This window comes from Marmota flaviventris, chromosome 5 (genome assembly GCF_047511675.1).
Source record: "Marmota flaviventris isolate mMarFla1 chromosome 5, mMarFla1.hap1, whole genome shotgun sequence".
Taxonomy (NCBI): Eukaryota; Metazoa; Chordata; class Mammalia; order Rodentia; family Sciuridae; genus Marmota; species Marmota flaviventris.
The window spans coordinates 34,716,368-34,740,727 of NC_092502.1; the positions used below are offsets into that span (position 1 = coordinate 34,716,368).

Genomic DNA, 24,360 nt, shown 5'->3' on the forward strand with positions numbered 1-24,360 from the left:
ATTAGTGATGTCTGCAGAGCCCCTCCTCCATACCCTTATTCATTTCTTATAAACATTATCTCAGTGTTTATAGAGCTGTAGAGCAGATTGTTTAATTCCTCCCACTTAAGGATGAAAAAACAAGGCCTAAACCTTTAAATACTTGAGGCCACACAGCTAGAGAGTGGCAGTGCCAAATAAATCATGGGGAAGAGGGATAGATGTAAAGTCTCCAGAGAGCAGTGGAGAAGGGGTTGGACACCTCCATTCCCAACACATTGAGGGAAAAGGGAGACTGTGATTAATGGGCATGGAACTTCCACTTGTTAGAGAGTTTGCCACAAGGCCCAGTGACCAGGAAGGGGCACTGGAGAACTGTTGACCCAGAAGAAACTGAGGCATCAATGGGCAGATGAACTAAACAGACATTTCTCAAAAGAAAAATTATAGATGACTAACAAATACATATAAAAACAAGGTCAACATCCCTAGCAATCAGAGAAATGCAAATCAAAACTACACTGAGATTTTATCTCACCTTGGTCAAAATGGCAATTTATCAAGAATAGAAATAATAATAAATGCTGGAGAGGATGTGGAGAGAAAAAGAACTCTTATGTTACCACTGTTGACCGGTGACGAGTCCTTGCTTCCCCAGTGTTAAAGAATAACACCAGAGAAGCACAACGAGGCAAGGTCAGAGTAGAAATTAGAAGTTTATTAAAGGACAGCAGAAAAGACTTGTCCAGGAGGAAGAAGGGGACCCAAGAGGTGGAATCCGTGGAAGTGAGGTTGTTTCCCCTTTTTATAGTTCTTTCAGTGATGGAATGTAGGTTGGAAGGCCCGAGGGGTGGGACACAGGTGGGCCTAAGAAGTAATCTGGGCAGGAAGGACTTCATTAACACTTCTTTGGGATGCACTATCTTCAAATTTGCTGGGGCTGTTCATTAACATTTCTTTGGGATGGACTTTGGGCCTAGGGCTTTTCTTAGGACTTTATTAACATTTTAAGAGTTGCTCAACTCTTCCGGAAATTTATTCTCAACATGGCCTCCATTTTAGACTTCACTGATATTAGACCCGATTTACCTAACTACACTGACTACCTAATTTTAAATCTGGCTTCACTTACATGATATTGATGGGATTATACATTAGTACAGCCATTATGGAAATAAGTATGGAGTTTCCTCAAAAGACTAGAATTTGGAGCCACTATATGACCTTGCTATATCATTGCCCTGTATTTTATCCAGAAGAAATAAAGTCAGCATAATATACCAATAAATACATGCCTATGTTTATAGCAACATAGTTGACTATAGCCAAACTATGGAACCAGCCTAGGTGTCCATCAACAAATGAAGTAAATATACACAATGGAGTTCTACTCAGCAATAAAAAAGAACAAAATTGTGTCATTTTTAGGAAAATAGATGGAACTAGAGAGCATCACCATATTAAGTGAAATAAGCCAGACGCAGAAAGTCAGGTGTTATTTTTTCTCATAAATGGAAGCTAGAGAGAAAAAAGAAGTCTCATGAAAATAGAAGAGAGCTCAATAGGATAAAGGAAGAGGATCAACAGGAGGGGAGTACAAGAGAAGGTCCTAGGGAATGAAATTGAAATTGAACAAATCATATGCACATATGAATATATAACAGTGAATTCTCTATTATGCATAGTTATTATGCATCAATAATTTTTTTAAATTACATTGCAAGACTTCCCTTATTTACTTATTTTTAAATTTTTTGTGGAGATCCCAGAGCCTTGCACTTGTTAGGCAAGTGCTCAGCCACTGAATTACAATAGGATTATATCCCAGTAAAACCATTGTAAATTGAGAATACATTGTCAAAAAATGCATTTAATGCCTTAAACTACTGAACATCATAGCTTGGCAACTCAAGGCATTGTAGTGTCAGTGATTTCCCCTTCTGATCACATGACTGAACACAAATCTCTAGCCAAGGAAAATATCAAATTTCAAAACTCCATATGTGATTTCTACTGAAATCGCATCCCTTTCACACCATTTTAAAGCCATTAAGTAGGTTGGGGACTGACTAGATTTGTGTACCTGCTACAATGGAACTACCATGTGTTGTTTCCTTTTTCACCAGGCCTGACCTTGGAATTATTTGCTCTTTCCTGCCTTTCCCACACCTGGGGGGAAGCACATTAGCTTCCTTATCTCCTCTTTGCTTCAGGGATGGGAGCATCATGGTTGCGGGCTCCCCTACTCTGTATTTCTTAGGCTCTGTCTCTATGTTGGCTTGGAGGTCCTGGACTCACCACAGCTTCCAGAGCAGGTACTCTCCCAGACCATGTGTCCTCTCTCCCTGACTTCAGGGCAGCATCAAAGCTCTTGAGTTTGAACTGACCCTGAAATCCACTAGATACTGTTGCTTTAATATAATATTATGTGTATTCATTTCCTATTGCTGCCAAACCAATGATCACAACTTGGTGGCTTAGAACAACATACATTTATTCTCTTATATTTCAGGGGTTCAGAAGTCCAAAATGGGTTTCCCCCCTGGCAAGATCAAGGTGTTAGCAGAGCTGCACACCCTCTGGAGGCTGTAAGGGAGAATCCAATTCCTTGACTTCCATCTTCTAAAGTTTCATTCCTTGTTCTGTTATTGGAATTAAAGGTCCTTGCTGCTTACAGCTCCACTGAAAACTTGGGGAGACAGAAATTACAGGAAGAGAATAGGTTTATTCAAGGGCGACTCTGAAGAAGATAGAGACATTTTTATCTCAAATCTTCATCTCCAGGTGGAAGAAAAGAGGGTATTTTGAGTCAGTGGGCAGGAAATTCACAATGCTAGGTGGGAGTCTTCCTCTTCAAAGTGTACCTTTGTACCTCTGTGGCTCTGTTGACTTTCTCCCTCCTCAGAACATCAAAAGGAAATTCAACCTCCTGGGGCCACATTCTGCATTCTATTTTCTTACAGAGTTCTTCCTTTAAGTCAATTCCTGAGTTAAGGAACTGAGGAGAGAAGAGGGCATTACCAGAGCCTCTCTTCAGAATTCAGAATACCATGTGAAAGAGATGGGTCATTAAAAGATCTAGGGAAAAGGTTTTTTTTTTTTTTTTTTTTTTTTGGGGGGGGGGGGTAACAATTGTTAAACATCTTACAGAGGGAATTGCTCTGTTTCAGTCTCAGCATTCCTCTCCTTTAGTGCCAGCAATCTCCCATCACAAAAGCCTTAAATTAATCACACCTGTAAAATCCCTGTTACCATATAAGGTAATAATCACAGCCTCCAGGGATAACTTGGAGGGGAGTCTTTATTCAACCTACCACACTATAGAACAGGAAACACAGAATGCATGGACATCTCACTGCTTGAGAGGTCCAGCAGCAAAGCAAGGACATTTGCTCTTCCGCCTACCCAGGGGAGGCAGAGCTGCTGTAGATAGGAAACAAGGAATGGGAGATCAAACTTACAGTATGATAACTACAGTTAGTAATACTGTATTGCAAACTTGAAATTTGCTAAGAGAGTAGATCTTAAAGTAAAAACTAAAGGTAACTATGAGAAATATGAGTATGTTAATTAGCTTGATTATGATAATCAGTTCCATGATGTGTGTGTGTACATACACGCACGCACACACACACACAAACACACACACACATATGTATATATATCAAAACATCACACTGTAATACTTATACAGTTTTTTTTTTTCAATAAATCTTGGGGGGGCAGTGGACAAAGCAAAAATAAAAACAATTTAACATGTGTGCATAGGATTAGGTCATCAAGGAAGAAAAAATAAAACAGGGGCTGTGAGTAACTCAGTGATAGAGCACTTGCCTAGCATGTATGAAACCTGGGTTCAATCCCCAGCACTGCAAAAAAAAAAAAAAAAAAAGTGAAGAAATGGGTCATCGTGACCAAAAGCCCCAGCCTTGGTTCCTACCAAGGCCTATATGCCTGTTCACCAGGTGCATGACACACTAAGTTTGTTGGGGGTTTTTTTTGGGGGGGGAGGGGAGGCAGTTCTGGAGGATTGAACTCAGGGACACGCAACCACTGAGCCATATCCCCAGCCCAATTTTTTGTATTTTATTTATAGACAGGGTCTCACTGAGTTGCTTATTGCCTTGCAGTTGCTGAGGCTGGCTTTGAACTCCAAATGCTCCTGCCTCAGCCTCCTGAGCCACTGGGATTATAGGTGTGCACCACCATGCCCGGCTGACACACTGATCTAACTCTGTATTTTTTATTAAAACAGCACCATGAGATAGACCCCAGTCATTTTGTTACTAGAATCAAAAGTTTTGCTGCATGCTGCTCAAAGAAAGTTAGAGAAGCAGAAGTTGATACAGGAAAACATGTTTATTCAAAGCCAGACTTGAGGAAGATAGAGATCTTTTCTGTCTCAAATCTCCAAGGAAAGGTGGGGAGGTCATTGAGGGAACAGCATTTATTTATTTTTTGATTAATTTTATTAATTCTACTCCACTTGTGTACAATGAATTGAAGAACTTTCTGCTGTCATGTATAACTGATCAGTGGAGTAGAATTTTTCACTTCTCTGGTTGTATGTGAAAGAGAGTGACACCATTTGTGCAATCATGGAACTTAGGGTAATGATGTTCATCTCATTCCACCATCTTTCCTACCCCCATGCCTCCTCCCCCCTCCCTCATCCAAATTTCCTCCACTCATCCATGCACCCCCACCCATTATGAATTAGCATCTACTTATCAGAGAAAACATTTGGCCCCTGGTTTTTTGAGATTGGCATATTTCACTTAGCATGATATTCTCCAACTCCATCCATTTACCTGCAAATGCCATAATTTTATTCTCTTTTAATGCTGAATATTATGCCATTGTGTACAAATACCACAGTTTTTTTAATCCATTCATCTATTAAAAGGCATCTAGGTTGGTTCCACAGTTTAGTTATTGGAAATTCTGCTGCTATAATCGTTGATGTGGCTACGTCACTATAGTATATTTATTTTTAAGTCCTTTGGGAATAGAACGAGGAATGGGATAGCTGGGTCAAATGGTGGTTCCATTCCAAGTTTTCTAAGGAATCTCCATACTGCTTTCCAGATTGGTTGCACCAATGTGCAGTCTGACAAGCAATATGTGAGTGTGCCTTTTCCCCCACATCCTCATCAACACTTACTGTTGCTTGTATTCTTGATAACTGCCATTCTGACTAGAGTGAGATGAAATCTTTGAGTATTTTTGATTTGCATTTCTCTAATTACTAGAGACGTTGAACATTTTTTCATATATTTGTTGATCGATTCTATATCTTCCTCTGAGAAGTATCTGTTCAGATCCTTAGACCATTTATTGATTAGATTTTTGTTATTTTGTTGTTAATTTTTTTGAGTTCTTTACATATCCTGGATATTAGTGCCCTAACTGACATGTGTGACAAAAATTTGCTCCCAAAATGTAGGCTTTAACTTCACCTCATTGTTTCTTTTGCTAAGAAGAAGCTTTTTAGTTTGAATCCACCCCATTATTAAAACTGAATCAGGAGGACATACACAATTTAAACAGATCAATTTCAAGCAAGGAAATAGAAGATGCCACCAAAAGCCTACCAATCAAGCAAAGTCTGGGACCAGATAGATTCTCAGCCAAGTTCTACAAGACCTACAAATAAGAATTAACACCAATACTCCTCAAATTATTCCATGAAATAGAAAAGGAGAGGACCCTTCCAAACTCATTCTATGAGGCTAATATCATTGTGATACCAAAACTAGACAGAGATACATCAAGGAAATAAAATTTCAGACCACTATCCCTGATGAACATAGATGCAAAAAGTCTCAATAAAATTTTGGCAAATCGCATACAAAAAAAAATTTTAAAAAATAGTGCACCGTGATCAAGTAGAGTTCATTCCAGGGATGCAAGTTTGGTTCAACATATGGAAATCAATAAAGGTAATTCATCACATCAGTAAATTTTTTTTTTAAAGAGAGAGGAGAGAGAGAGAGAATTTTTAATATTAATTTTTAGTTTTTGGCAGACACAACATCTTTGTTTGTATGTGGTGCTGAAGATCGAACCCGGGCCGCATGCATGCCAGGCGAGCACGCTACCACTTGAGCCACATCCCCAGCCCACATCAGTAGATTTAAAGATACAATCATATGATATAATTGATGCAGAGAAAGCATTTGACAAAATACAGCACCCTTTCATGTTCAAAACACTAAAAAACTAGGGATAGTAGGAACATACCTCAACATTTTAAAAGCTATCTATGCTAAGCCCCAGGCCAACATCATTCTAAATGAATAAAATTTGGAACAAGACAGGGCTGCCCTCTTTCACCACTTCTATTCAACATAGTCCATGAAACTGTAGCCAGAGCAATTAGAAAGATGAAAGAAATTAAAGGGATACTAATAGGAGAAGAAGAACTCAAACAATCATTATTTGCCAACAACATGATTCTATACTTAGAGGATCCAAAAAATTCCACCAGAAAACTTCTAGAATTAATAAATGAATTCAGCAAAGTAGCAGGTTATAAAATCAATACCCATAAATCAAATGCATTTCTATACATCAGTGATGAATCCTCTGAAAGAGAAATTAGGAAAACTACCCCATTCACAATAGCCTCAAAAAAAAAAATAATAATAACTGGGAATCAATTTAACAAAAGAGGTGAAAGACCTCTACAATTAAAACTACAGAACACTAAAGAAAGAAATTGAAGAAGACCTTAGAAGATGGAAAGATCTTCCATGCTCTTGAATAGTCAGAATTAATATTGTCAAAATGGCCATACTACCCAAAGCACTATACAGAGTCAATGAGATTCCAATTAAAATCCCAATGTCATTTATTTAAAAAAATATTTTTTAATTGTTGATATACCTTTATTTTTTATTTATTTATATGTGGTGCTGAGGATCAAACCCAGTGCCTCACACATGTGAGGCAAGTGCTCTGCCACTGAGCCATGATCCCAACCCCCCCAATGTCATTTCTTATAGAAATAAAAAAAAAAAACAATCATGAAATTCATTTGGAAAAATAAAGAAACCCAGAATAGCCAAAGCAATCCTTAGCAAGAAGAGTGAAACAGGAGGCATCACAATACCAGAACTTAAAATATACTACAAAGCTATAGTAACAAATGACATGGTATTGGCACCAAAATAGACGTGTAGACCAATGGTACAGAATACAAGACATAGAGACAAACCCAAATAAATACAGTTATCTCATACTAAACAAAGGCGCCAAAAAACATACATTGGAGCAAAGATAACCTCCTCAACAAATGGTGCTGGGAAAAAATGGAAACCAATATGCAGCAAAATGAAATTAAACCCCATCTCTCACCTTGCACAAAACTCAACTCAAAGTGGATCAAGGACCTAGGAATTAGACTAGAGACCCTATGCCTAATAGAAGAAAAAGTAGGCCCAAATCTTCATTGTGTCAGATTAGGCCCTGACTTCCTTAACAAGACTCCTAAAGTGTAAGAAATAAAATCAATAATCAATAAATGGGAACAGCATTTATGAGGGGAGAAAAGGAGATACAGTGGGACAAAAGGCAAGAAATCCCTGTGCTGGGTAGAGGTTGCCTACTTCTACCAGTGTCATGTCTTTTAGCCTCTGTTCCCTCTTCATCACACCAAAGGGAACCTCCTGGGACCAGCATCTGGATTTCCTTTTCCAAAGAGGAGAGGGTATTACAGAGGGCTCTATTTGTGTGTGTGTGTGTGTGTGTGTGTGTGTGTTGCTGGGGATTAAACCCAGGGCCTTGTGCATGAAAGGCAAGCACTCTACCAACTGAGCTATATCCCTAGCCTGAGGGCTCTATATAGAATTTAGAATAATATGTAAAAAAGAAAGGTTATTGAAGATTTGAGAAAAGAGGGCTGTGGCTGTGGCTCAGCGGTAGCGCATTTACCTGGCATGTGTGAGGTACTGGGTTTGATTCTCAGCACCATATATGAAAAAAATAAAGGTCTATAACAACTAAAAATATATTTAAAAAAAAGATCTGGAAGAGATCAAGGGAAGGGGGAGGTTGGGAGGGAAGGAGGAATTGAGGGAATTAGAGAAAATAATTCTGTTAAAAAAATGAACTGCTCTGTTATAATTTCACATTCAGGCTGACCCAAGCTGATGTCAACCATTCACTCAACTACCCTTCCACCATGACCCCTCTCTGACCCCCATGAAGTTTCTCCAGCTCTGAGGAGGTAGTTCTTCTTTGCTTACAAAAAGGCAGAAAGATCTAGGGAGAGAATCCAGGCACCACCCCACCTCTTTCTAGTACTGTCTTTTTGTAAGCAGTGGCAGCAAGACCACTTGAATTCTAGCAATTTGGGTTAGAAAAGGGAGACAAGAAGGGTTAAAACAAAGGTAACTTCATCTTGGCTGGAACATACCTGATTTGTCTTAAGATAATATCAAAGAGTTATATGCACCCCTGTTTTACACAGCTGGGGCAATCTGGGAAACTGAGGCAGTGTGAAGACCTGCCCCCCAAACCCAGATTCTTGAAATCAAGTCAGAAAAGCTTTCAGACATGTTGTTCAGAGTAACAAGAATGAGTTTATTGAAGGGATAGGAAAGGGAAAGAGGACACTCTCAAGGGAGAAAATGGGTCCTCTCAGAGAGGAGAGAGACAACTTGTCTCTCCTGCATTCCAATTTTATTTGGGGGTCCCAGGGAAGTTTCCAGAGTCCTGCGCAAGTCCGCCTCTTGACTTTTGACTGACAGCAGGGTGACAACAGACTTTCAAGTACATATTGCCATGACAATGCTAGGTTCTCTTGGTCCATGCTGAGCAGTTCTAATTAGATTTTTTCTTAATCATTTTTTATAGGTTTTGTGATTAGGAGGAATTATCCTTATCTTCCAGAATCTGGTCTGTGAAAAGGGTCACAAATCTTTCTCCCTTCAAAGTACCTTTTTGAGTTCCTCTTATCAATGTTATTTCCTGCCTGCATTTTCTTGCAGATAACAGGAAGTTTTGTGACATACCCTGTCCGTGTAGGCTGGCAGGGCAGCAGTTAAATTGCTTTTTTTGGCAAAGAAAGCAGGTGGGGTGAAGAAAGTATGTGAAGGTCAGCACAGTGGTTCCATTTTATAGAATTATTATCTTAATCTCACTTTCCCACCATCCTCATCTGTTTGTCCCCTAACACTGGAGCCAGAGTCTGGTTGTAAACCCCTACATAGGACTCTTAATGGTTCTATCTATCTATTTTCCTTCAGGAAAACCAATAGAGTTACTGAAAAGCAATCATGGATTATGAATCAAAGTGGCTGCAGTCATGAGAAACTGAATCATAACAACTCAGCCTCAGTTACCTCATCTGTAAGATGAAGCCAATCACACCAACCTCTTAAATTCATTGTGAAGATTGTGATAGTGAATAAAAAGCAGAGCAGTGGGGGTTCTCTCATTCTATCAAGGGCACGAGCTATCATTCAAAAATTAGCACTTATGATTTTTGTCACTTCCATTTATGCCTTCTTTTCCCCCCACTTCAACAAATGCAGAAAATAAGTGCTCACTATGAGCCAAGCATGACTTAAGAGGAAACAGTAGATGTATTACCCACGGTTTACCCCAGGGGTACAAATGCCCCAAACATACTGATTACCAATCCCAAAGAAGGAACTTGGAGGACTCAACAGAGAGGTTTTGGACATTAGATTATTCAGGGTCTCCTTGGTGGCTGTAGGCTAGAGGGCCTACACACCTCCATGGGGTGCCACCCCACACCTCAAGCAAGAGTATATGGGATAGGTTGCATGCTTACTGAACAGATGGATTTCTTCAGATGTTTCTTTTTTTTTTTTTTTTTTTTGAGAGAGGGATAGTGGGGAATAAACTCAGGGGCACTTGACCACTGAGTCACATCCCCAGTTCTATTTTGTGTATTATTTAGAGACAGGGTCTCACTGAGTTGCTTAGTACCTCTTCATTGCTGAAGCTCTTCAGATGTTTTACGAGTACACTGTTTTACTTTACAACCAAAGTCACTCTGCTTTGTTCCTCACCTAAAGATTGGAGACCAGGGAAATAGGCAGTTCCCCGGTTCATTTCCTTCATTATCATGTTCGTTCATGCTTATTTTACTGCCCAGAGGAGGAGCCTTCTCAGGTAAGGACTAGTGTTTACTCAAACACCCACTCTCTTAGAGGCCACAATCTTTGCAGAGAGCACAGGGCACTGTTAAGGCTCCTCTGAAGGTTGTCAGACTGGAATCAGTAAGGAGGGCTTCCTGAAGGAAAAGGACACTTGAGCTGTAAAAAGAAGGATGAAAAGAAATTGACTTAGGCAAGAGAGGGAGGAAAGTTCTTGGGATAGAAGGAATAGTATGTTCAAAGGGCTTGGATGGAGATTGGTGTGGCCAGAACATCACAAAGAGGTAGTAAACAGCCTACCTCTACAGTGGAGATGTGTCTGACTTCTTCCACATATGACTGTTTAAACATGGGCACTGACTGTGTGCCCAGTGCTGTTCTTGACAAAAAGTAAGAGATTATAATGTCCTTGAGTAGTGAGATTGCTGGGGAGAGCCTGGCCATTAACAAGATAAACAAAGTAGGGTTGTAGTACTCTGAAGAAAAAATAATACAGAGATGGGAGGATAAGTATTCAATATTCAATGGAATAGGCAAGAAAGCCCTCACTGAGAAGGTGACATGCAAGTAAAAACTCTGCTTAATTAGGTAAGGGAGTGAGCCATGGATATTTCTGAGAAAAAAATGTGAATTTTCTTTTTTTACTTTTTTGGGTGAACCCTCATGCCTGCTAAGCATATGCTCTACCCTTGAGCTATACCTTCAGCCCAGTACAGTGACTTTTAAAAAAGATACAGCATTATTTTAATAGCTGGAGTCAAGACTGGCTGCTAAATAGATTTCATCTCTAGAAACACTGAATGGTTGAATTGAGGCTTCTGGAGACATGGTACAGAGTAACCTTGAGGCAGCATTTGCATTTCAGAACAGATGGGCTAGCAATGTCTGCTGTGGGAGAAGAAAGCAGGGAGTGGAGATCAAGATGCCACCAACTTGAGCTGGGGATGTAGCTCACTAGTGGAGCCCCTGCCTAGTATGAGAGATGTCTAGGGTTTAATCCCCAGCACTGTTTAAAAAAATAATAAACCACCAACTTGGCAAGATGGCTCAAGAAAAGAATGATGGATGGACTTGATCAAATTTCTCTGGAGAATGTTTAAATAAATTAAGGTTCCAAACAACCAAGATTTTAAAAACCATGTTCTTTTAAATTGTGAGATGATCATTACTTACAGAGATGACTGTAAGCTCTGAATAACTAGACCATGAATGAGATGCTGAGAACTTTCTAGGAGTAAAGTCCATGAGCTTTAATGCATGAACTTTAGTTTAAGTGTTTAATTGATCGATTGCTTAAGCTATTTGGATGCCTTTTATTGTGATCAAATACATAACAAAAATTTTAGGTATATAGTTAACGTGGCATTAAATACATTCACATTATTGGATAACCATCGTCACCATCCATTTCTAGAATATTTTCATCTTCTTAATCTGAAACTCTATACCCACTAAATATAACTCCCCATTCCATTCCCCCATCCTTTCTTTTTTTAACTGAAATTTCCAGTTTTGCATTTTTGGGGTGTGAGTATGTATGTATGTGCTTTGCTGAGAATTTAACTGCAGGCCTCATGCTGGCTAGTCAAGCACTCTTCTACTAAGCTGCCCTTAAAATTCCCAGTTTTTAATCTTGCTGACAGAATATTTTTTGGATAGGTTTCTACCCTTCACTCCATCCTGTTACAAACCTCATACAGGTCCCAGCTGTGTGTGTGAACTTGAGACCATTTTTGTGTTTCTACAGGGACCCATTCACTTCACTACCACTACCTAACCCTATCAGAGCCAGGCCCAGGCCTCCCCAAGTTTCTGGCTGTGGGCTATGTGGACGACCAGCCCTTCATCCGGTATGACAGTCGCAGAGGGAAGGCTGAGCCTCAGGCCCCGTGGATGGCACTAGTGGATGCCCAGTACTGGGAGACAGAAACCCAGAAACAGAGGGCCTGGGAGAAGGTGCAGCAGGTGGAGATGTGGACGGTGATGGGCTACCACAATCAGAGTGGCGGTATGTGGATAACCCTAGCTGCTCATGGGAATTCTTTGGGTAGCTTTTTTTTTTTTTTTTTTTTTAATGCCAATGCCCACCCCACCATTTGGAGGGCCCATAGGTGGCAGGCTTCTCCCTGGCTCTCTAGACTCTGGCCTTGTGGCCTTCAATAACCAGGGCCTTTTGGCCTGATATACAGGTACACACAGTGCTCAGCGCATGTTTGGCTGTGAGATCCGGGAAGATGGCAGGTCCAGCAGCTTCTGGCAATTTGGCTTTGATGGACAGGACCACCTGTCTCTGGACCTAGAGACACTGAGCTGGGTGTCAGCAGAGCCAGTGGCTGTGCGGACCAAGCGCTGGTGGGAGATGGAGCGCTGCTATGCAGAGTATGACAAGGCCTACCTGGAAAGCCTCTGCCTCATCTCCCTGCACAGGTATCTGGAGCTGGGAAGCCAGAGCCTCACGCGGATAGGTAAGGCCCAGACAGCAGCAGCCATGCAAAGAGTAAGCCATATACTCCCATTCACAAGAGCTGTCCCATTTGACAGAGAAGCCTGGGAGAGAAGAAGGGATAAGCTGTGTCCTCTTGGAAGAGCTCACCAAGAGGACACAGCTTATCCCTCCCTCCAAAGGGAGGGCCAATTAGCCAACAGTTTCCTCACACAAAACTGAACCTTGATCCCTTGCTCCAGGTGTGATAGAGTAAGGAGTTCTGGGCTCTCTGCTGACCCACAGCATTGTCTTGAGCAATGAACACCCTGTCTGTAGGCATACCCTAATCCAATTCAGTTCTGATACTGTCTACTTTGAAATAGTGCCAGATCACAGATTGAGGGCTAAGTCCCCAGGTCTACTTTCCCCACCTCTATTTTAGATGCCAGTCACAAATCCTATGTTGTTTTACTGTGCTTCTGACTGACCAACCAGCTATAAATTGAGTTTCTCACAACCCACTCCTTGGGTTTTGTTAATTTGCTTTGGTGGTTCACAGAACTCAGGGAAACATTTATGTTTATGGGTTTATTATAAAGGATGTTACAAAGGATACAGATAAAGATATGTTTAGAATGTGGAAAGAGAGAAGAGGTGTGGAGCTTCCATGCTGTCTCTGGGCCTGCCACTCTCCAGGAATCTCTATGTGTTCAGCAATGTGGAATCCCTCCAAACCCTGTCCTTTGGGTTTGTATGGAGACTCCATTACATAGGCACTAATGATAATAGACTGGGTGGGGAAACCCCCTATGGCCTGCCTGCTGCAGCATTTTTCTGGCCTCTCTGTACAGCATTCTTCCCTCCAGGATATGAGGAAGGCCCCTTCTGGAATGAGGATGGTCTGATCTATTGGACAAAGATAGGTCAGAGAATTTCTTTATGGTCAGCTTCAATACAGATGGAGAAAGATTAGAGTTTCTATAACCAGACATGGGGAAAAGAAATTCTAGCACACAATCCAGGATGGGACCATGCTAGGGTATTGGACCTTGGGCTTCTACCATGAGACATCTCATTACAATCGTGGCTAGAAGAGCTGGCCCTGGAGGCTGAGCACATGGAGAAATGCCCCAGTGGAGATGTCTTGGGAAGGGAGTTATGAGCCAGGACATGCTATATTTCAGAAGAGCATAGTAATAATGATGCCCACTTTCCAAAACTCCATATTATGGTATGTTACACAATGATTGTTAAATTCTCACTTAGCACAAGATATGGTCTACATCCTTTACCAAGATCATCTTATTTTGAACAACCCTGAAAAAAAAAAAAAAAAAGAATGATTAATCCCCCATTAAGCTTTGAGAAAATGAAGAGTTAAAGGGCCTCCCTCAGGTCACCAAGCTGGAAAGAGGTCATGCGGGGCTTCAAACTCCTCCCCATCCTAGTTTTAAGGTGAGGAAAGTATTATCATCCTTGCCTTCATTTAACAACCACTTGTTAGGTACCTACTATGTGCTGGAAGTCAAAGAGTAAGTATATAAAGTCTCTGGGGGAAAAAAAATCCTAGGATCTATGAGGGAAAAAGGTGGTGGGTATGGCCACATAGGATACAGATAAAGATATGTTTGGAATGTGGAAAGAGAGAAGAGGTGTGGAGCTTGGGAATAGGAAGTCACATCCCCTTTGGAAATTTTCAGGGCACTGCCCCTTTAGGATGATTAATAATGGGTCAGCTATGCCTTACAAAGTTCCAACATGAGTGCCTCCCCTAGAGAGATCCTGTCCCTATCTTCTTCCTGTCCTCCACACTTGGAAGATCTCCATGGAGATAAAACATGAGGAATGAATGAGCAGAGTAGGTGCTTACCAGCATTGTTCTCTCCTTTTCCTGCAGAGCCTCCCATGGTGCAGGTGACAAAGCACATCACCCAGGATGGGACCATGCTGAGATGCTGGGCCTTGGGCTTCTACCCACCAGACATCTCACTGAGCTGGTGGCTGGGTAGGAAGGAGCTGGTCCTGGAGACTGAGTATGTGGAGACACGCCCCAGTGGGGATGGCACTTATCAGACATGGACATCAGTTCGGGTGCCAGCTGGGAAGGAGGCCTGGTATACCTGCCACGTGCAGCATCCTGGCCTGAAGCACACCCTCACTGTGGCATGGGGTGAGGAGCTAACCTTGAGGAGGAGTCAAGATGGGGAAGAGGGGGGTGCCAGGACACCTGTAGACAACCCCATGGTCTTGGACTCTTTTCTCTGCCTTCCTTAGACTCATCCTCTATTGGCAATGACAGTGGCAATGGCACACTACTTGGTGGGATCACGGTCCTGGTCTTTGTTGGGCTGGTAGCTGTAATTGTGATACTGAAAAAGAAGTGTCTTCAAGGTAAGTGAGGAAGAAACAAAGGTGTCAGAGGTCCTCCTGGCTGATGCAGCCCTATAAAAAAAAAATGAGACCATTTAGTCTGATCTTGGAAAGGGCCCAGAAAGAGAGGCAGAGGGCAAAGGTGGGAATTCAGGACCACTTTGCTTCCCTTCTCCCACCCCTGCCCACCACCCACCTCATCTGTTTTGTGTTCTTTATTCCCCACACCAGAGAGAAGTTTTACAGGCAAGCTCCAGTTTATTTGTAGGCTGGGTCGGTTATATGTGGAAAGGAAGCCCCAATACTCCCAAGCATGGCTAAGATGCCTTAGAACCAAAGATGGTAGAGGCATTGGGACAGGCACTTCCTGTCTCTAGCCCTGGCCTCAGCCCCTGATCCCTCCCACTATCTTAGACCATCCCTGGCAGGAGCCAGCAATTCCAAGCATTGGTACGGAGAAAACAATCTGTCATTTCCCTCCTTCCTCCCTGCAGGTGGAGAAGATAATCTTAACTCCCAAAGCCCAGCAAGGACAGAAGTTGCTCAGACTCTCTGCTGATTAAAATTCCCCATTACAAAATCAAGGAAGTATTTTGTAGGGGCTTTTTGGGTCCCCTAGAGAAACCCTAAACTAACTGGCTGATAGCTGTGATCTGAACCAAAGAGTCCATCCTATCTTCTTATTTCTGCCAGCCTCCTTATACATGATATCTGCAACTGATATGGTTTTTCCATTCCTGAAGTCCTTCTAAAAAAATCTAATCATTTCAGGGCTCAGGATGTAGTTTAATTGTAGAACATTTGCCTAGCATATATAAGACTACGGGCTCCATCCCCCAGCACTGCAAAAAAATAATAGCAAACAAAAAATCTCAACATTTCCTGTTGGGGGCGGGTAGAAGGGCAGTAATAACAGTTCACCTCAGATCTGTTTCCCACTTGACAATTTGCAATGATATATATATATATATATATATATATATATATATATATATATATATATATATATCTCACACTTGAGCCTCATGGGCATCCTGTGGATTTGGCTACATTATTCTTATCCCCACTTCCCTGACTTGGAAACTGAGGCTCCAATCAGTTAAGGGAAAACTGGAACAACAGTTAGGAGGAATTATAGGGACAATGTCTTGGCATCCATCTGTTAGTACTGAGAAGAAATTTATGAATATGTGCCTATTTTTAGAAATATGTTCTTGTATGTATATATGACCCCCTTTTGTAAAGAAAATAGAGTGGTCAAGGTGACAGTGTCTTGTTTATTTGGAAAACTCAAAAGGACAGATGCCCAGGAGTCTATTATTTACCTGCAGGCAGCTGGAGGATGGGAAACAACACACAGTCCTATTTTATTTCCTGTCCTTTTGAATGGTTTGAGTTTTGACAGTGAACACATGTTACTTTCTACAATAAGGGAAATATCTGTTTTTGCTGTGTCATATGGAAATGTTTAAGTGTGAAACTCAGGAAAGGCTCTCAGCCTCACCTTCCAATAGGGCAAAACCCTCATGTCTCCTTTGATTATGCAACAATAGCTGGGTGTGAGAGCACACACCTGTCATTCCAGCTACTGGCAATGCCAACTACTCAGGAGGCTGAGATAGGAAGATCATAATTTCAAGGTCAGACTGTACACCTTAGTGAGATCCTGTCTCAAAATAATTTTTAAGAAGGGCTGAGGATATAGCTCAGTGGTAGAGCACTTGCCTAGTGTGCACAAGGCCCTGGGTTCAATCTCAAGTTCCAAGAAAACAAAAACAGTTATCGTCTCATAGGCTATGTGATATGCAAAGGGCTGGTGGGTTGGAATGGAGAGGAAGCCAGGGACCCGGGCAAGTAAGTGTTCCACTGTTGTGGGGTTGTTGGATTTCAGTGGATAATGGACTCATGGAGGAGCCTCCTCTGCCTCTTCTTCATCATGTTTGTCCTCTAGCTAGAAGCCTACCGGATCCACAGGACCCATGACAGCCTTCTTACAGGAACTTCTGAAACTTCCGTGTTCTACCTCTCTGGGAAACCAAAGCCCAAGAATGTGAAAGACTTTGATACTACAAAAAATTTTCCAGCCTGTGCTGTGGCCTGCAGGGCCTCAACAGTGAGCTAATAATTTAGATCTTATTGAAGGATGGCACTTAAATGTCTGTCTCAGTGACACCAAGTTTTTCTATGTGTATTATCAAGCAAGGTTCTAAGCACTTTACTTTCATTAAGCTGTTTAATCCTCCTAACATGCATATGTGGAAGAATAATCTTGTGCTGTGGGTGAAAAACCTGAGGTCCAGAGAGGGTGAGCCATAGGCAGAGCTGTAATGAGACCAGGCAGTCTGACTGCCATCTGTGTGATTCACCACTGCACCAAGTCTCAAGGACAACTATGCTGTTCTGTAAATGTGCAGTTAAGTACAGGTCTCCAATCCTTTACCTGCAATTCTAAAATGCAAAAACATCCAAAAGCCAAGGGTTTTTTCCTAATTTGGGCATCAAACCTGACCCGAACTGAAGTGAGATCATTTATACCCTTAATTTCTTCTAGTGTGCCTTTTTGCAATTCTCTACTGAAATGCTAATATATTCAACATCTGCCAGATAGAATCCTTTCTTTTTTTTTTATTTATTTTTTTTAATTGGTTGTTCAAAACATTACAAAGCTCTTGACATATCATATTTCGTACATTTGATTCAAGTGGGTTTTGAACTCCCAATTTTACCCCAAATACAGATTGCAGAATCACGTCGGTTACACATCTACATTTTTACATAATGCCCTGTTAGTAACTGTTGTATTCTGCTACCTTTCCTATCCTCTACTATCCCCCCTCCCCTCCCCTCCCATCTTCTCTCTCTACCCCATCTACTGTAATTCATTTCTCTCCTTGTTTATTTTCCCATTCCCCTCACAACCTCTTATATGTAATTTTGTATAACAATGAGGATCTCCCTCCATTACCATGCAATTTCCCTTTTCTCTCCCTTTCCCTCCCACCTCATGTATCTGTTTAATGTTAATCTTTAGAATCCTTTCTAATATGCAAGGAATTGTAAATACATCTGACCCAAAGGTTTCAGGTAAGGGATTATGGACCTGTATTAATAAAGTTTTACAGTAATAAACATGTTTTATTTTCACTGATAAAAACAGAGTTCTCTGGCTGGATGGTTAGAGTGGAGTCTAGCTAAAAGGCGAGTCTGGGCATGAGTGCCTAGGTACACCCAACCCTTCTTCCCTGAGTAGAAGGGGTGGCAGAAGCAGGTTGGAGGAAGCTGCTGGCTGTCCAGTCTTATTTCACATTGATACAGCTGTTTCACCTTTCTGTGCCTCTCCCAAGACTTCAGACTCCTCTGGATCCCCAGACCTACAGCTGATTTAATCTACCCCAAAACCCTACCCCCTCGAAGTTAGATCCTTTATGGGTAAGGATAGGACTTAGGCTGGCATCTTGCATGGCTTCTTTCAGTACAGGGGGTTTATAGAAGGTCAGGGAGCTTTTAGACTGAGGTGGACCTGTCCCCCTAGGATTGGTTTACATAAGTGAGAGCCCTGGGAATAAGGACATGGAAGTTCCTATCTAGATCTGTACTTTTCCATGTCCAGGACCCTAAATGCCTCTAGTGCTGAGGGCTTATAGGACCATCTCTTCCAATGAGGAAAAAGGGCAGAGAGGCCATGGGCTGTACAGAGGACAGCAGCAGACCTCAGGCTGCATACCACTGTAAGGATAAGGTCACTTCAGTCTTCCTAATGGCCTTATTGGCTACTTATTTTAAAAACTGCCTGAACACATCTACAACTATCCTTGATATCTATCAGCAACCCTTGCTTTGGTACCTCACTGCCTTTTTATGCTGGCTTTCCCCACCTTGGTGGTCAGTGCAGGCCCCTCAGCTCACATGGCCTTCTCACCTAGGCATGACACCTGCATGGAAGCCACAGGACCTTAAGGGCAGGGGGATGGTGGACAGAAGAGCTCTGACTAGAAGGAGAGCAGATAGCCACTGTAGTAGCCTCCTGGCCTAAAGGACTTTCTTCCACTTAATCTTCAGTCTTTATCCTCCCACTTCTGGAGCATCCCTCATCCTAACTTCTTGTTCTCAAGAGTCCCCCAAGGCATCCCAGACAACATCTGCCAGACAGAATCCACCATTCCTCTTGCTGAGGTGAATGCTGTCCTGAGCTTCAGGCAGTGTCTACTACTTAACTGGATTATGAGACCCTTGGCAACTGGACATGACTTTGACTAATTTTTTAATTGTATTTTACTTAGAGGTTAGTTCAGTTTTTAACCATGGACATATAAATACATTTTGGAATTTGAGGGATCCTAAAGCATCTCTATAAGCCTCTGATAACTTTGCACACTAATCCCCCACAACTTCTACCCAATTATCATACTGCCTCCCTCCCATAGATTTTGCAGCTTTTCTCTGTGTTTTAGTCAGCTTTCCCTCACTGGGAAAATACTTGAGAAAGACAACTTAAAAGGAGGATTTGTTTTGGGCTCGTGGTTCCAGAGGTTTTAGCCATAGTCACTTGGCCCCATTGTTTTGAGACCTATGGCATAGCAGAATATCACAGTGGAGGAAACCTCATGGCAGCCAAGAGGCAAAAAAGAGGAAAGGGCTGGGGTCCTAATGCGCCCCCCCCTCAGGTGCACACACTGAGTCACCTAACTTCTTTCCACTAGGCCTCACATCCTAAAGTTCCATCACTTTCCAGCAACACCATAGACTGGCTACTAAGCTTTCAAAACATAGGTTTTTGAGGGACATCTAAGATCCAAACCATAACATTATGTAAACATGTCCCTGCAGGGGATGTTCTAAGACCCTAGCTTGAACATCAGCTTGCTGGGGGAACACCTGCTGCTGACTGGGTCACAGAACGTTCAAGGTACTCTGTGACTTTTGGTCAGGGAGTGGAAAGAAAGTGGGGAAAACTAGAGGACACTGCAGGACCCCCAAAATATATATAATTTTAGGAATGGGAGGTGAAGGGCAAGTTAGGAGGGCTCTGAGCACCTTTGGAAGCAGAGAAGAGGCCTGCAAATCTGGCAAGGTCATGATGAAAGCTTTGCAGTTTCTTCCCCCAGATCACAGACCCCTGAGAAAAACAGCCTTCCCACCCAGCAGGGCACATTGATTTAAGTGCCTGAGGGCACCACCACTGGCCACTGCTGGCACTGCTTCCCTCCCTGTGCCCAGACTGGACTGGCCTTGGGATCTCACTGTAGGAAGACAGGGGTTCTCCCCAACTAGTGGAGTGCCAAGTTCTTGGACAGCCCTGAGATCTACCCCCTATTGGTACAAATCTCTCCTGCTAACCACTCAGGAGTTTAGTTTCAAAATAGCAACCATTTGGGCCATCAGTATTCAGAGAAGTTTCTGGCTGCTCTGGTAGCTGGATGTTTTGTGATTATGTGAATGAATAATTGAGTTTATTTTTTTTAACTTTTTATTCTTTTTAGTTATATATGACAGTAGACTGTATAACTTCACATTTCTATGGCTGTACATGATGTGGAATTACACTGGTTGTGTATTCATATATGAACATAGGAAAATGTCTGATTTATTCTACTGTCAATGAATTTATTCATTACTGTCTTAATGAATTTATTCATGAACAATAGTGAATTGTAGACATTCAATGGATAATATCAGAATCCATATACACCAAATGACTTGGAACAAACACCTATCCACCCTGTGGCCTTCTGGAATTCTCCAAGTTCAGTTTCTTACTCTTCCAAGATTCTCATGTGGTCTTTCTGGATATCCCTACTGTGAGATTCTCCATTGTCCACAACCACGTCTTCCATGGGGCCATCATGAACCTCTCACCCAAGTCAGACAATGAAAGCAGGGCCTGGGCCAAGCAGAGAGACAAGCACAAAGGCCAGCAGAACTCCTGAGCTTGTCTTTTTTTTTTCTCCTCTTAACTTCTTAGAAAAGCTCCAAGACCATGGTGAAAATGGAAGAGTAACTGAGGACGCAGGATGTCTCACCTGTGTCTTTTTATTTTCTTTGCGACTGTACCAGCCCATCACCGAATACAATTGGCCCTCTAACCACAAGTTCCACTTCCATGGATTCAACCCACCACAGATCTAATATTCAGGAGGGAAATGCATTGGTGCTGAATATGTACAGATTTTTTTCTGGTCTTTAATCGCTAAACAATATACAACAATTATTTGCCTAGCATTTATAATGTATTAGGTATTAACAGCAATGTAGAGATGATTTAAATTATCTGGAAATATACACTTAAGTTATATGCAAATGCTATGCCATTTCATATAGAGGACTTAAGCATCTGACAATTTTGGTATAAGTGAGTGGTCCTGGAACCAATTCCCATGGATACAGAGGGATGACTGTAGTAAGATCCAGAACAGAGCTCCAGAGCCTCACCTCAAGGTAAACAGCTGGGGAGAAGGGAGTCAGCTTTCCAGCTGCCCACACTTAAGGTTGAACTCCTAGCCAGGTCTCTTTCGACCCTCTTCCTCCACAATAATGGAACTACATATTACAGCCTGTGCATTTCCCTACAGTTTGTCCCTAGTAATGTGCATAATTATCAATTGGAGATTGATCTTCTCTCTCTCTCTCTCTCTCTCTCTCTCTCTCTCTCTCACACACACACACACACACACACACACATACACACACACACACTCACACACACTCACACACACACATAAGACGGAGATTCTGAAACCGAACCAACCACTGACCAAGTCTGAGTATCAGGCACAAACACTTTCCAGCCTTCCTTTCTCTCCATGCCTCCAACTCCAGGTGCCCCAGGATCTAGTGGGGTAACCATACTACCAGAGTATCTTAAGTCTTCTCTTTGAAGGATGGACACATACACACACACACACACAGAGTGACACTTATGTGAGACGTGTGCCATCCCCACATATCTTGTCAACTTCTGTTTTCTAGCTGTTCTATCCATAGCCTGCCAAATAAGAAGTCCTCAAACCTAACACCTAAGGGAGTTTTGAGGGTCTTACCAAAGGGAAGCACGTTAGAAAAACAACTAAGATGAGGAATGGACCTTTCTTCTAGGCAGTTTCCTAAATCCACAACTAAAGATATAGACAAAACAGATAGCCAGTATCATTCTTTGGAAGAGAAACTAAACATCATCTTCATATCCTCCTCCTCATCCCAGCAACTAGGATAAAAGTCCTCCTATTTTTATTTTCTTCCAGCCCTCCTTCCTCTCAGTGCCTCCAAGTCCATGCTGGGGATTGAACCTAGGGCCTTATACATTCTAGGCAAGCACTTAACCACTGAGCTATATCCCAGCCCCTAGCCTTTCTCATTGTGAGCTCTCTTGCATTGAGCAAACATGACAAGAAAAGCTAATGCTTATATAGTACTAGCATGTGAAACTGTAAAAAGTTATTTTCATATTAACTCATTTCACATTCACAACAACTTGGTAAATATATTCTTATTCCTATTTTAGGATGAGGCAACTACAAGAGAGAGTTGCCATAGGGCTGGGTGTATAGCTCAATGGTAGAGTGCTGTCCTAGCATAAACAAAGCCCTGGATTTGATCCCCAGTACTGCCAAGAGAGAGAGAGAGGGGAGGGAGAGAGAGACACATAGAAAGAGACATAAGCGCATGCCCAAAGTCCCACAGCTAGGGAACATCAAGGCAGACAGCTAAGGTTGTTCCCCAGTGTCTCAGAACCTTGGTAGAAAACATTAGGTGCTCAAAACATGCTAGCCAAGATATATAAATAATATAGATGAGAGGAAGAAACAGAAATAAATGGGTGCGTTGATGTCTACATATTTAAATACATATAGGTCCCAAAGCATCTATGTAACCTCTCAGGGTTCAGATCCCAGTTCTGTCACCTATCTGATCATGTGCCTTTGAGCCAGTCACCTAACCATTTTGTTTCTCAGTTTCTATATCTGTAAGATGGAGTAGTAATATTATAAAGTTATGTGAGGATTATATGCCTTAATATCCATATGCAAAAGTGCCTAAAAGTTTTTTTACACATAGCAAGGACTATATGAATATGTAATTTAAAAATACATTTTATCATTGGAAATAAAGTTATATAGAGAGGTTTTTCTACTAGGAATAAATGTGGTGGGTGACCTGGGCACTGTGGCACATGCATGTAATCCCAGTGGCTTGGGAGGCTGAGGTAGGAGGATCGTGAGTTCAAAGCAAGCCTCAGCAACTTAGTGAGCCCCTTAGCAAATCGGCAAGACTCTGTCTCTAATAAAATTTTAAAAAGAAAAAAAAAAAAAAAGATCTGGGGATGTGGCTCAGTGGTTAAGCACCTCTGGGTTCAATCCCCAAAACCAAAAAAGAAAAAAATGTGGTGGGTGAACTACCACTTTCAGCCAAGATGAACCAACAGATAAGATTTACCTTCCCACTTGAAAAAAACAAAAAACTTTTGGTTTTAAAGATACTTGGCATCAAGCAAGGAAAACTGATCTGAGACAGGAAACAAGGCAAGCCCTATAATCGCCCCAACTTAGTGCCTCAAATAAGTGCAGGGAGGGGAAACCCAGGCAGAATCAGGCAGGCCCCTGAGATGAGATGTAGCTGAGATTTCAGGGTGACCAAGACAGCTGGAGTTCATAGGACAGGGTAACAGGAAAAGGCTGTAGGATTCAGGGAATCTGCAGAGGGCACTGAACTTTAGTCTTGAATGCATCTCACTGTTGTTTCTTTCCCAGTGCCTCTTGGATAGTGGGCACATGTGGCCCTAAGTGTGCCAGATGTACTTTAAGGGCCTGCTCCAAGAGCACCCTCAGCAGAGCTCCCAGCTGGGTTCAGGAGAAGGCTAACAGTCCTCCTGTGAATAGGACAGCTGCCTGATTGAAGAGATGGCAAGGTTGTGAGGGAATTGAAAAATAAGCCCCCCTTCGACCCTGGAAAATATCATCTCCCAAATTTGTGAGGGAATCTAAATGAAATCCCTCTTAAGCTGCCACTCAGATCTGGGCAGCGGGTGGGGGTCTTAATCCTTTTTCTATAACAAAATAGTTGGTATGAGGTAATTTATAAAGAAAAGATTTTGATTGGTTCATGGCTCTGGAGGCTGGAAAGTTCACAAGCACATGCCAGCATCTGCTCAGCATCTGGTGAGGAGGGCCTTCTTGCTGTATCATAAATGGTGGAAGCCATCACACAAACAAGGAGCAAGAAAGCCAAAGAAAGCTCACTTTTTTCCTATTGGTGCATTATAATTATAAAAAATAGTGGGATTCATTATGCCATCATATATACACATAATATAATTTGCTCAGTCTCCTTCACCAGGAGTACTTTCCTTTCCCTCCCCTTTTCCCTTGCCCTGATCTACTTGCTCTGCTGCTCCCAAGATAACCCATTAACCATTGATCAATGAATGGGGTTCATCTAGAGCCCTCATAGCCCAATCTCCTC

At 41.9% G+C, this 24,360-nt stretch overlaps 1 protein-coding gene across 3 annotated transcripts in view; it reads left to right on the top strand.

The window, feature by feature from the left end:
• The window catches only part of LOC114107584 (H-2 class I histocompatibility antigen, Q10 alpha chain-like), a 35,118-nt gene that overhangs the window by 3,851 nt on the left and 6,907 nt on the right, over nt 1–24,360 (top strand). The window contains exons 3-7 of one of the 3 annotated variants that reach the window (XM_027955007.2): nt 11,857–12,117; nt 12,299–12,574; nt 14,432–14,704; nt 14,809–14,925; nt 15,399–18,033. In XM_027955007.2, coding sequence (XP_027810808.2) covers nt 11,857–12,117; nt 12,299–12,574; nt 14,432–14,704; nt 14,809–14,925; nt 15,399–15,463 — 992 coding nt within the window. In that variant the 3' untranslated portion in view covers nt 15,464–18,033. Of the gene's footprint in view, nt 1–11,856; nt 12,118–12,298; nt 12,575–14,431; nt 14,705–14,808; nt 14,926–15,398; nt 18,034–24,360 lie in introns of those variants that run through there. The other 2 variants (XM_071612126.1, XR_003585345.2) reach the window with 2 other exon arrangements.